Source organism: Thalia democratica, unplaced genomic scaffold (assembly GCF_965202585.1).
Source record: "Thalia democratica unplaced genomic scaffold, ktThaDemo2.hap1.1 HAP1_SCAFFOLD_222, whole genome shotgun sequence".
In the NCBI taxonomy this organism is placed as follows: domain Eukaryota; kingdom Metazoa; phylum Chordata; class Thaliacea; order Salpida; family Salpidae; genus Thalia; species Thalia democratica.
The window spans coordinates 22,941-36,438 of record NW_028139341.1 but is presented as its reverse complement, the minus strand read 5'-3'; the positions used below and the strand labels follow the sequence as shown (position 1 = coordinate 36,438).

The 13,498-nt window shown below is 23.8% G+C and overlaps 1 protein-coding gene across 1 annotated transcript; it reads right to left on the bottom strand.

Moving 5' to 3' along the window:
* Positions 1 to 6,839: 6,839 nt before the first annotated feature.
* On the bottom strand, positions 6,840 to 8,678 carry LOC145845961 (uncharacterized). The gene is made up of 3 exons (XM_082952928.1): positions 8,548 to 8,678; positions 8,113 to 8,172; positions 6,840 to 7,022 (listed from the first exon to the last, which is right to left on the bottom strand). Exons 1-3 carry the CDS (start codon positions 8,648 to 8,650, stop codon positions 6,841 to 6,843), a joined length of 345 nt encoding a protein of 114 aa, XP_082809054.1. The 5' UTR covers positions 8,651 to 8,678; the 3' UTR covers position 6,840.
* Positions 8,679 to 13,498: the final 4,820 nt, after the last annotated feature.

Sequence of the window (13,498 nt, the reverse complement as noted above, 5' to 3'; positions counted from 1 at the left end):
TTTATTTAGCAGCATAATGTAAACTAGTAAAACGTTAACTCAAACAATTTTTAAAATAATTTACTATTGACATATGTTTTTAGTCAAAGGTTAAAAACATTATAATATTATTGTGAACTTAAAAAAATATTTTTATAGGCATTTGAGTAATTAATTTTACTCAGTTGGTAGTAGTAAAAGTTTTTGACAATACGTTTGTATATTTGTGTTGCAAATATAAATAAAAATAATTTCAGAAGGAAAAAAGTAGTCTAAACAAAAAAAAGTGATTTTAATTAAGTGAATTTATACTGAAACTAAAATATAAAACAGATTGAAATCTGATTCTTACTGAAAATTTTAGAGTTGTAAATTAAAATTAATATTGATACAGACCAATTGAAATTAAATTAATGTTAATTATTAAGTATAGAATTTTGTTTTAAAAAAATATTTACTTTAAATTGGATTAACGTATGAAAAATAAATTATAAAACATAAACGTTTATTTACTTTTAAAACAAAAATAAAAATTACTTTAAATGTAATTAAATTATAATTTTTTTTGGTGAACTTGTTATAATAAGTACTAAATTAACTCTGCTTACGTTGCAATAAGAACCACAAACGCTAACAAACACTCAAACGCATATTATCAGAAGCAATTCATTCAATCACATCCTAGTTTGTACAGTGTACCATCACCCAATTATTTAGACGGCAATATACCGCATATTAAAAGTTTTGAACGTTAAGTAAAAAGCAATTCTAATAACCTCATCTTGGCAGAATATGAACACTCACTAAATTATTTAGACGGCAATGCACCGCATATAAAAAGTTTTAACGTTTAGTAAAAAAATAATACGCTCTTGTCGCATTTTGCTTGCTGACTTGATGTTTTATATTTTTAAAAACAGTTGAATTTTTACACACTGAATTTAGTACATTTTTGGACTTTATTTTAGTGGTTTTAACATTTATATACCAATTCAAACTGTCTACTTAACGCATTAATAGCGTTACAATAGAATAACTTCATAAAAAGCTAAATTTTTGTTAACATACATGTTTAGTATTAGAAATTATTGTCACACTAATCTTTTGGACGTTGGTTTGTACTTTTAAAATAGTACTTCTTCTTACTAAGTTGCGGCAAAACATCTTTAAAATCATGTTTAAGTTAAAAATTTGTTTCTAAATGTCTAATTAACGCATAAATAATTGTATTGTATACTGTACAACTTTCTAATTACAAAAATTCAGCTTACAAAAGCGTTCAAAAATAAAAAAATCTGGTCGCATTTAGCTTTTCGACTGCTGATTATGTTTAAAGATTTATAAATTTTCCAAAATATTTTTTTTTCTAATGATGTGTTTTTTTAACAAAATATTTGTATTAAACAAATTTTACTTTTTTATGGTATTGTTATAACTAAATTTTATTAATCTGTTCACTATTGAAACTAGATAAAACTTAAAACATTTAGGATCCGGATCTGGATTCATCCCAATCTTAAAAAAAAGATCCAGTTCCGGATCTAACCGGATCCTAATTAGCTGATCCGGTAGATTACTAGTAATAATCAAGAGACAAAATGCGACAAGATTTTTTTTTTAATGAGGACGGTGCATTAAAAAATGTTAAAGTATATAAAAACTGAATAAAGAATGATTAGGTCATTTAGCATTTTTGAATATGATACTTTAAACTTATATTTTTAAGAAAAGTCATGTTGATAGTTTGTTTTTTAGTATGACAGATCTTGCTACTTTTTTTGATTGTAGTAGACATAATAGAATCAGTCTCAAGTTAAGTTTAAGGATAACTTAGTTTAAATGACTATAAATTATTAATTTAGGTAAATGAAAAATAAAAGGTGAGAAAGCCAAACTGTTTACGCGGTTCTTCTTCAATAGCACCTTCAAATAGCACCTTGGTGCTTTATCACCTTTCATTTTTCGTTTACCTTTAATATAAACACACACACTCACTAAGTATGTATTAATATAATAATACATCCTAAGTAAAAATATAGCTTAATCCATTTATTTCATATTTCTATTTCACACATGCCACTTTCGATTCTCCGACATTTTATGTACTAATTTTAATCTTCGACTATAATTTTTCATATCTTTATTATGTTTTAAGTTCCAAACTTAATTGGAAACATGTAGACAGATAAACCGTGCTTTTTACTTCGTCCAATAGAACGGCTAGAGGTCTTTTTACTGCAGGTATATGACAGCCTTGTTGTGTTATGTTTTAAATTTTAACTTTCATATTAATCTCAAACCCGTAATTTATAATAAAGTTTAAATCTAAATACTTAAAACATCTGTATAAGATCTTTAATTTAAATACCCGACTGCTCCTTTATAAACCAATAAGTAAGTTAATCAATTATTTTACTTATCATACAATGTATATGTAGTTTAATTCATTGTGGTTTGATGTATGTCGCTGTAACTAAATTAATGGTCAGAGTTTTAAAAGCTTAATAACAAGTTTGATTTTGTGCTTTGTTTTCTTAAATTTTCTTTATTTTTTTAATTTAAACTCAATCTGCTTTCTAATTGTAACTAACTTTAACTTTGTTATAACTTAGATTTAACCATTATATATTCAATGAATAAAATATACATGATACTAAGTTTCTGTGACTTTTATTGCCTTTAGTTTTGTTTAGTTAATCAATTTAATAATTAATATTTGTTGTTCTTGTTCACGATGGATTACATATTACATTTTCAAACTAAAGCGCGCTGCTACTTTTTCCTAACATAATGAACAAATAATCTAACTTTGTAGTATAGATAAACTAGCTAATTCTTATGTTCATATAAATTGTGACGTATTAATAGATATCTTTTTCAACTATTAGTAATCTGTAAATGTTTAGAGTTAGTTCTTCCTTTATTTTTATGAAAGTGGTTTATATTATGATTTTTTTTTTGTATTTTATTTTAATTCATCTATTTTAGACTTAATAGTTGCAAACATTGTGTAGTTTTATAACATTCGGATTAAGAATTAAGTATTTAATCTGTTATTTAACCATTTACATATAAAAAATGTAATTTTATAACATTCGAATTAAGAATTAAGTATTTTATCTGTTATTAACCATTTACATATAAAAATTTATAGCGATTATTTTATTTTTAATGGACATATGTATATACCTAATTTAGATTATATTCTTTCCTTACAGTATTAATTCTTTAAAGAGCTCAGTTAAAGTGTGTAAATTTATTTACACACGGAAACATATGTCAGTGTAATAAGAGAAGAATACTATATATTTTGTTATTACATCAAAAATACCTTGCTACCATTTTATTAATGATTACTTTATTTGTGTGAGTGGAAAAAACGACTAAGACATTAAGATAAATAAGTAATGTTTGTTATGATAGAAAATGTTTTTTTAAATCTGGTTTTGATAATTTGATAACAAACTATTTTTATTAGTTTAGCATCTATAAATTTAATTTAAAAAAAGAATATTTTTTTTTTACAAAAATTATTTATTACTTTAGCAGTATTCTAAAGCATTGAAGTTTTTTATAAATGTTTTGAATCTAAATATGATCATTTTCAATGTATATCAAATGGTTATAATTTAAACATTTTTTAATATAACTAAGTTTGTGCTACATTAATTGCTACCAGTTATTTAAAACTAATAAAAAGATACTTAATTAGTGAAATTAAATTTAAAATAGTTCAAATTAAAAATTCTTATCATACTAAAATAGATCATTTAAAAAACTTAAAATGTAAAATAATAAATAATATTTTTTCACAAAATATCTAAAATTTATAAATATTTTAACTACTTTAAACATAATTACTAAATATTTTTAAGCCACTCAAAACTACTTTATTTGATTTGTGCTGTTGAAGTATAAAATTTTACAATAGGGAAATAACATTAACTAAACTTTGTTAGTTTTTATTTTAAAAGGTTGCTTATAAAACTTTTTCTGCTTAAATTAAGAAGTTTTTTGCTTGTAAAAACAAAAGAAAAAAAGACAAGTTTACAATAAAAGAGTACTGTTTCAAACTTAAAGGCAAAATTGTCACTATATTTTTTTACGAAATTGAAATTCTTCAAAACAAAGGCAAACAAATTAACAATAATATTGTTTACCATAAACAAAACAACTTACATTAATACAGTTTCTGCTACAATAAATTATCCTACAATATTATCTTTACCTTTTATGGTATTGAAAAAACGAATATTTGAAATTTTTTTTTTTATTACAATGTTAATATAAACAAATGAGATTTGTAAATTTTTTTTTGGTTTTAATCATTTTGTGCGACTCGATACCGTCTAAACAAGTAATAAGCAAACGCAGAAAAAAACAGTTACAAAACTGATATTTTTATGAGCGATAAAAGTTTTTAAACTTTTGTGGTTTTCGCAAGTTGCAATGTTTAGTTACAGTTTTACTCAGATTATAAATTAATTTATGATGTAACTACTTAATACTTCTAAAAAGTTGTGACTATCGCTTGTTGTAAGTTGTACATGAACAGAACAAACCTATTTGTTGTTGTTTAGAGAACAATATAAGTGGAAAGTTGTTGAAAATCATTTTAAGTTTATGTAAACAAAGTACATTGAGTGTAAATACATCATTTAGTTTGTTAAATATTTTTTGATTTTTATTTCTAAGGTTAGTTTCTTATGATAGTTGTGCGAACCCAAAACAAATTACTCAAATATATACTGAAAGTGTTACTATTATTTAGTTTTTACAGTGGATATAGGTTTTTTAAAGTTTAACAATTTACAAAATTAAACCGTTTTCATCTAGTTTTATCAAAATAATTAAGTTAATACTTTTTGAACTTTCATCCTATAATAATTACTCATTGCTTAAAAGTATAAAACAAATTTAAACGTTTAGAAACATATAATTAAGTTTTGCAAAACTTTAAAGTAGAAACTAGCATTTTGTTAAATTCATTTAACTCACAATTATGTTTTTAAAATTAGATTTTTAAGTATAAAAAAAGTTATTATAATTTTTTATTCTCGTACGGATACTTTCATTGAAATGAATTTGCGACAACTAACTTTTCAAAGTTAAGTTAGTTAATATTGCAAAGTAATTACAATACATTAATGTTAACTCTCAACATGTAATTTTTTACGAAGCTTTAAGTGTTATATGCGGCTTTGCGCTGTCCATATGATAAGAACTCTGTCAAAACAACTTTCATTTCAAAATTAAAGGTGCAGTTGATAAAATACGATTAATTTTTTCTAACGTTTGTGGGTGCATTTTTTAACTTTGTTATTGTTGAATAATTGTTTCAAGTTTTTGAGCAGTAATTATTTAATACTCGCTAATTGTTGTGATTTTAGCAGTAATGCAAGTTGTAGAATGTAGTGAACAAGTTGTTTAAATGGAAGTTTTTAATTGCAAATATTATTTTTTTTTAATTTAGTCTTTATAAAAGCTATTAGGTGTTTAAAAAGTGTAAATCTATAAAACTTATAACAGTTTGGTTAAGAATACTTTAGGTAAACAACTTTTCAATAAATTGTTTTAGCATAAAAGTGTTACATATATATGTTATGTTAATATTTTTCTAGTTTTAGAAATTTTCCCAACAAGCAACTTTGAGAACGCCCTCAATTAAATATTGCAATGTAACTAAAATAAACTAGTATTATTATAAACATGCAAATTTTGCAACATTTTAATAATTTTATGAGGCTCAATGCCGTTCGAATAATAAAAAAACAAAACTGTTTACCAGACGTACTTCCGTTGTTTAAATACGATTAAGTTTTACTAGCGTTTGTGGGTATCAACAAGTCGCATTTTTTAATTTTGTTTTTCGTACGGATTTTTTTTTCAAATAAAGTTGCGACAAGCAACTTACTAAAGTTAAGTTAGCTAATTTTGCAAATTAATTACAATATATCAATATTAGCTCTCAACATGTACACTTTTACGACGTTTTAAAAATCATATGTGGCTTTGCGCCGTCCAAATGATAAAAACTCTGTCAACTTTCATTTCGAAATTAAAAAGCGTTTGTAGATATATGATTGACTTTTGCTAACGTTTGTGGGTATCAGCAAGTAGTATTTTTTATTTTTGTTTTTGTTAGATAAGTGTTTTAAGTTTTTTGAGCGGTATTTATATAATACTCATTAATAGTTGTGATTTTCGCAATAATGCAGTAGATGAAGTGAATAAAATCTTTAAATAAAAGTGTTTTAATTACCTTTAGTCTAGCTTTTATAAAAGCTATTAGGTGTTTAAAAAGTTATAATCTTATAAAAACTGTATCATGTTGGTTAAGGATATTTTAGGTACGTAATTTTTTAATAATTTATTTGAGCATAAAAGTGTTTCAAAGTAATTTAAAACTTTAAAACTTAAACTGACTAATGACTGTTTCAGTTAAACTTATAGCAGAAATTTATAAATCATATAAATATATTTATACACAAATTTGTTTTTTACATGTCCAATTAGTTCTATAGAAAATTGATAACTGAACATAACTAATAATAAAACGTTTAATTTTAAATGTAAGGTTATTTATAATTAGAACACAAATTAGTTTGAAAATTTATTTACAGCATGTAAAGAACAAACAAATTGAAAACATTTCCAAAAGTTGTTCTTTAACGAAGTTCTACCTGTGAAATAAAACATAAGTTAGAAATAGTTTTAGTTAGACTCGTAATAATATACAGAAATCTAAGACAAAATTCATTCAAAAACATCTTTATTAAAGCAACAAACAAGTAAAATCGATTTCGGCTAACTTCAATTTAAAGTATAATCTACAATTTTAAATATGAAACGCAAACCTTCTTAACAGATGAAGTGATGGATACCGCATCCCTTGGCGTATGATCTTCTTCCGTAACATCTTGGTCTGCGTCTTCTGATGCATCTTGATCTTCTTCTTGGGAGACATCTGTATCTTCTTCTCACTGGAACGCATCTAACTGGGGTGTAGTAACCCTTTGAGTATCCCTTTTGGTAGTATTGGTCTGTGGAAATAAATTAAATAAATCTTAGCAGCCCTTTAAGTTTTCTATTTTGTTAATTTGTTATAAAACTTTAGAAAAAATAGTATCTTAATTGATTTATTATTTAAATTAAGGTATTTAATAAAATATTAAAAGTAATGAAGTTATATAAGTCTTTAAATATACTTATGTATAAATCTAGTTTTTAATTTTTGATTTTAAATATACATTTAGAAACACTTAAAAATAGCTTAATTTTTGAATTAAATAAAAAACTTTACAGTTTTAAAATAGTTTTACTTTCAAAGTTTTGAACAAGAAATTTTTTTAATTATGAAAATATTACCTGGAATTCTGAGTCCGTTAGTTGGTCCGTATTTTTCTTTTGGAGTGTATGGATGGTAGTCTGCTAATTAATTTTAATTAGAACTAGTAGTAAAACGCATTTATAAGTTTTTATGAATATTTTTTTATTTAAATCCCACTGACTTTACTACTATTATACTTAATATTATTACTTAATATGCTTAATAAACTAATTTTTTTAGATATATGCATATGAATTATAAGCTTTCAAATAAAAACTAGAAAAATTCATGTAATGAAGTTTTTTTTGTAAAATTTATTTTAAAGAAATGTATCTGTTATTGCTATGTGAAATATGTATAAGTATGTAATTTAAATTAGTTAGATATAGTCTCAAGATAATTTTTGTTCGAATTGTTTTACTATAACTGACAACTAAGTTATTTTCAAGTTGTAAAAATTTGTTTACCTGAATTCTGAGTCCGTTAGTTGGTCCGTATTTTTCTTTTGGAGTGTATGGGTGGTAGTCTGTTAATAAATTTTATTTTTTGTCTTAGAGATTGTAAATAGCTTGTACAGTACATTCAATAAATTGAAACTATTACAACTGAAAAGAAATATTAGTTTAAATTCTTTTAATGTTTCACTTTTAAGTGATATAAAAACAATTTCACAGTAGTTATAATGTAAAACACTCTTTGTTTACAAAATATGTATAAAACAGCTATGACATAAAACAAAATTAGGTTAAAATGTATTTTTGTTTTTCAGGTGTTTTTTAGATATATATATATATTATTAATACCTGGGATTCTGAGTCCGTTAGCTGGTCCGTACTTTTCCTTTGGAGTGTATGGGTTGTAGTCTGTAATAGAAAATAATAATTTAATACTCTGTTAATTCAAAATAATATTTGTTTAACAATAAGCTTAAGATATAAACAAAATGCATTTTTAAATATTTCAAGTGAACCAGAGTTTACTGAGCATACATGCAATGTAAAAATATACAAATTTGCTTTTTACATTAAGTGTTAATTAGCTAATTTAGGTTATAAAGATTTTTCTAAATTAGTTGATATTTTATGTGCATCTTTCTATGTATATGAAAATATTTGTAAATAATTTTCTACAAAATTAGATTAAAAAAATTAGACTGATTCTTTAAGAGAAGTTCGTAACAGTAAAAAAATTAAGTGCCAAAATTAAAACTTTTATAATTTTATTTCTTTATATAGTACCTGGAATTCTAAGACCGTTAGCTGGCCCGTATTCTTCTTCTGGGTATGGGTTTGGGATGGCAAGAGCACACCCAACAAGAGCGATAAGAACAATCAATTTCATTTTGATATTTCACAACTAAACAATTGATACTGAATGCTTTCCGTTCAAGCCACTCGGATTATATACTAATTTTAAAAAACAAAACAACATTTTCCAAAGCACTTACTTTATAACAACAACACTTAATCGGAAGTTTAATATTTCTAATTCGTTCTTACGAATAAAGCTTCATTTACCTTACTTCCGCAATTGGTTTGAACCAATCAAAACTAAACATTTTCGTGCCTGGAAGCATTTGATTGCGGATGCTGTTGTTTTACCGCTGAAGTGGTGATTAGCTAAATAAATAAACTCAATTTTTAATTGCATGTTGTTGGTTTTGTGTTTATCTGCTTATGTCGAATTAGAAACATTATTGCTATTGCACCTAAATTTAGTTTGTGTAATATTTATTTGCATTAAGAACATATTTGATGTATAATTCTAGTTTCATACCTTTATGCTAGTTTTATATGTGTTTTTAATGTAACGTTTTCTTAACAAATAATTTATTTTACAAAACACTATTTTTATTAGAACATAATTTAAGTAATAATACAAAAAAGTATTTTTCAACAATAAAAACATAGGGTCGACTATAGTTTTTAGTTTTTACCAACATAAATAATAATCAATGTTTTTCATAGAAGTTTTAATATACTTTCATTGCAACTCATCAGAAACTCACTGCAGACATTTGAAGTAAAACAATAGCTTTTGAAGTAAAACCAATAAACTTTAGAATACTACTTAAGTAATTAGATTGCTGTAAAAAACCAATCAACAAAAATCAATTAATGTAAAATAGTAATTAACGCAAAAAAAAAAAAAAAATTTTTAAATTATAAAATAAAACAAAGTGCTTAACACAAACTAAAGACACTTTTAAGTAAATAAAATAACCAGAAATACTTTTTAAACGAATAAACCAAAGACACTTTTAAACAAATTAGGAAACCTTATAGTTAAACTTAAAGTATATAAATGATAACTGTAAGTCATGACAACCGTAAGAAACCAAAAATTTTTGTACCGGAGAAACTTTCTGCGGTTCTTATACTACAATATTTGGGTAACGTTTAATATTAATTTGAAAAGAAAGTGCATAACTAACACAGTCGACTTAAAACCAAGTTAAGTATAGAGTAATAATTTGTTTTTAAACCAGTTCTCAGATTGAAACTGAAAGACCAAATATCCCACCTTGAAAAAAGTTGTATTATTTACACATTTAATTGATTTTGCGAAAAAGCTATATTCGACAAACATCAAGGCACCTAAAAACGAGAGTAAATGAACATATACCAAAATCTTTATTAAACTTTATAAAAGAAAATACTAATAACAAGACGAAAGCTGTTATAAATGCGACAAAAAAATCTTCGATAGCAGAACACCTAATTAACAACATTAATTGTGCAAAGAGCTATGATTTATAAATATTTAAGGTTATTTACAACTCTACAAATTCCATTGATTCGGTCAGACTAAAAGCAATCTTAATATTTTTAAATAAACCCAGAACTGTGTAAGCAGAAAGAGTTAGGCTATAAGGTTACCTTATTTACTTTAAAGTGTCTTTGTTTATGTTAAACCTTTTGTTTTGTAAATTTAAAATACTTTTTTTTGCGCTATTACTATTTTACATTACTTTTTTTTTTGTTGATTGGTTTTTTACAGCAATCTAATTACTTAAGTAATTTTCTAAAGTTTATTGGTTTTACTTCAAAAGCTATTGTTCAAAAGCTATCAAATGTCTGCAGTAAGTTTCTGATGAGTTGCAGTGAAAATATATTAAGATTTTTATGAAAAACATTGATTGTTTTTTATTTAGGTAAAGACAATGAATTAACTTTCAATTTTTTTTTACAAAATGATCGTTTTATATTTATACTAAAAACAAATTTTAAATACAAATAATTATTCAAAATGAGATGTCTCAAGTCTCTTAGTAATTTGTTTATTTTGTTAAATTAACTTATTTCTCAAAATTGTTTGTTTAAAAGCTTCTTTTACTAAATTTAAGTGTTTACGTATAGTTTTCTCACAAAAAATTTCTTAGAATAGTCTACCACTAGATTTATACGAAACAAATAAACTCTTCTAAAACGATAATATAAACGTTTTGATTATGTAAAAAATAATAAATCTAATAGTTAAAATGTACTATGCCTTTTTTACTTAGTTTTATAAAAAAAAAATCCTGTTTGAATAGTAATAGCCATAAATTCGTTATTTAGTTAGTTTTTGTATGTTACTGTTTTTTACATTATTTTTTTTATTCGAAAACAATGTCATAGCAGGTTAAAAGCAGTTTTAATATATAAAACTTTGGTATCAGAAACGTTAAAAAAGTTGAAATAGATTTTGAAAATTAAACAAAATAATTGTTTTCGTTATGTGGTCACTACATATTGTTCTCAACTAAGTTTACAGTTTAATATTTCAAAGTACTTTAGAAAAATCTAAATTAATATTTTATTTTATGAAATATTCTTTATTTGTTTTCTAAAAATCAAAAACGTTTTAATCTAGTAAACCTTACCGAAGTTCTTCTAGTTAGAACAACTTTGATTATATCATGTTAAGTACCAAAAAAACTGTGAACTAAACTTTGTTTTAATAACTTTGAGTGTGTTATTATAGAAAAATATAAGCCAAATATAATATTATAATGACAATAGCAAAAATTGTAAATGTTAAACAGTATGTAATCAAAAGAAGAAACGATTAATTTTTGATATATCTAACATTTAATAAATTTCAAAAACGATCTTTTCTATCTATAGTCTTCTTAAGTTAAAAAGTTGTAAAATGTATTTTGTTGTGCAGTGAAGCTTTTATTATAGTTATTGTTTATATTTTACTGTAGCTAATTTTCAACTTTTGTTTTTGTATTAAATTATAATATTTGCGTGATAACTAGGTAAAAGATTTACATTGTTAATTAACCTGCCAAATTATATATAAAGATGTATATGTAATTGTTTTGAGGTTTTTTAGCTTTTATTTGTTAATTTGGAGCGAAGTTATTTTATTTATATACGCTTCGGATAAAGTTTATAATTACTTCAAAGTGTTTTATTTTATGTGTGTTTTGATTATTTATGTACTGTACTTTTATATGTATTATTTTGTATGCATATTCAAAGAACTAGTATTTGAAGCAACAAGCTACATGAAGCATTGTCCTACTTTTTTAAATAAAATATTAAAAAGCCTTTACGAGCCGAGACAGTGAAAATTGATTCACTCATACAAATCTAATTCTAAAAAGTACATATATATATGTAGTTTAAATGTTTCTACCATTCAACTTTTTTTTAACTATAATCGATCAAAATTAAAAAAACCTATATATTGAATAAACATTTGCATACAATGTTATTATCATCAAATTTTCTAGAATGCTTTAAGAAATGCAACATCTTAAAGATTTTTGGTTTAGTATAGCTTATTATTTTATACAAATCTCTTTTTATTACATTTTTCAGAATTAATATATGCTTACATAAAGTATTAATATCTTTTTTTGAGTAAACCATTAAACACTTTATTTGACTAAATTATTGGCCTAATTTTGGTTTTTTCTTTGAGATTGAATATTTCAATAAAGATATATAGAAAATATTTACTTGTTGCGATAAAATGGCACAGTAGTAGTTCACACTTTTAGGTTGTTAGCTTTAGGTTGTTAGCGTTAATAACATTAATTAACCGTTAAAAGTTAAAGATTTAAACTACTTATTTTTTAAATATTTTCATAAATTGTAACTAGCGCATTCATTTTTCTTTATTTACAACAAACTAAAAACATGATAGATTTATATACTGCACTAATTAATCTTTACATACTCTGTAACTAAATATTTTATAAAACTTTATAAAATGTTCCCTTTTAAAATTATCCACATGTGCTCGTATTTGTTATAAAATGTTGAAATATAAGTAATAAAACTTTTATAAAGTACTTTAACATAACAAATGTCATTATTATATTTTTGAATACTTATTCGATAAACTTTTCTGCAGTTAATGATTTGCAATGTGTCTCAAACAATCTTTTTATTAAAACAACTAATTATTTTTCCTAGTTATTGATTTTAATTACTTACTGTTGTTTTTTTTAGAAGTTTTTCACACTTTTAAAACAATTACATTTAATAAAATATAATTCAATATATTTATTAATGAAAAATAAAATTTGTTAATAAAAAATATTTTTATTTGTTTTAAAACCACTCATAAAAATTTATTTATACATTAATTGTTGGTATGCAATTAGTTTTTTTTTTTCTTTTTCTTTTCAAAGCATTTTAAAACTTAACAGTTTTTGTTAAGGTTCCACTATATAAATTAAATCTAAAGTTTTTTTTCTATCTAAGTTTTAAGTAGTATTTTTACACAAAAATAATAATTGATTTAGCTATATTTTATAACAACTAATTTCAACTACGCTTAACATCTTTTTACAACTAGTAGAAATATTTGTGTGCTTTAGCTATAAACATTAAACTAGTAAAGCAAAAATGTAAAATTCACTTCTAAAGTCTATCAGCATTGATTTAGATTTGGGTTTCCAAAACTAGTTTTCATATACGCCTTTTAGTATAAGTTAAAAACAATCGCCCCACACTTTTAAAATATTACTCCTTAACTAGTTACCTACCACAGTATATTTTAATGTTATTCTAATTACATCCCCTTAATAGCCAAGGTCGCCTTTAAAAGCCTAAACACCCTTGCTCACTTTGTGAAATGTTTGATTTAGACTAAACAGATTCATTTGCTTGTAACTTAGTTTTAAATAAAATCTGATATTTTTATTCAAATAAGTCAAAAACTGCATCTTTATACACAAACAAAACA

Coding starts and splice junctions, on each gene's coding strand:
- LOC145845961 (XM_082952928.1), bottom strand. CDS start 8,650: ATGAAATTGATTGTTCTTATCGCTCTTGTTGGGTGTGCTCTTGCCATC. Junction 8,173..8,547: donor TAACGGTCTTAGAATTCCAG/GTACTATATAAA, acceptor TTTCTATTACAG/ACTACAACCCATACACTCCA. Junction 7,023..8,112: donor TAACGGACTCAGAATCCCAG/GTATTAATAATA, acceptor TTATTTCCACAG/ACCAATACTACCAAAAGGGA.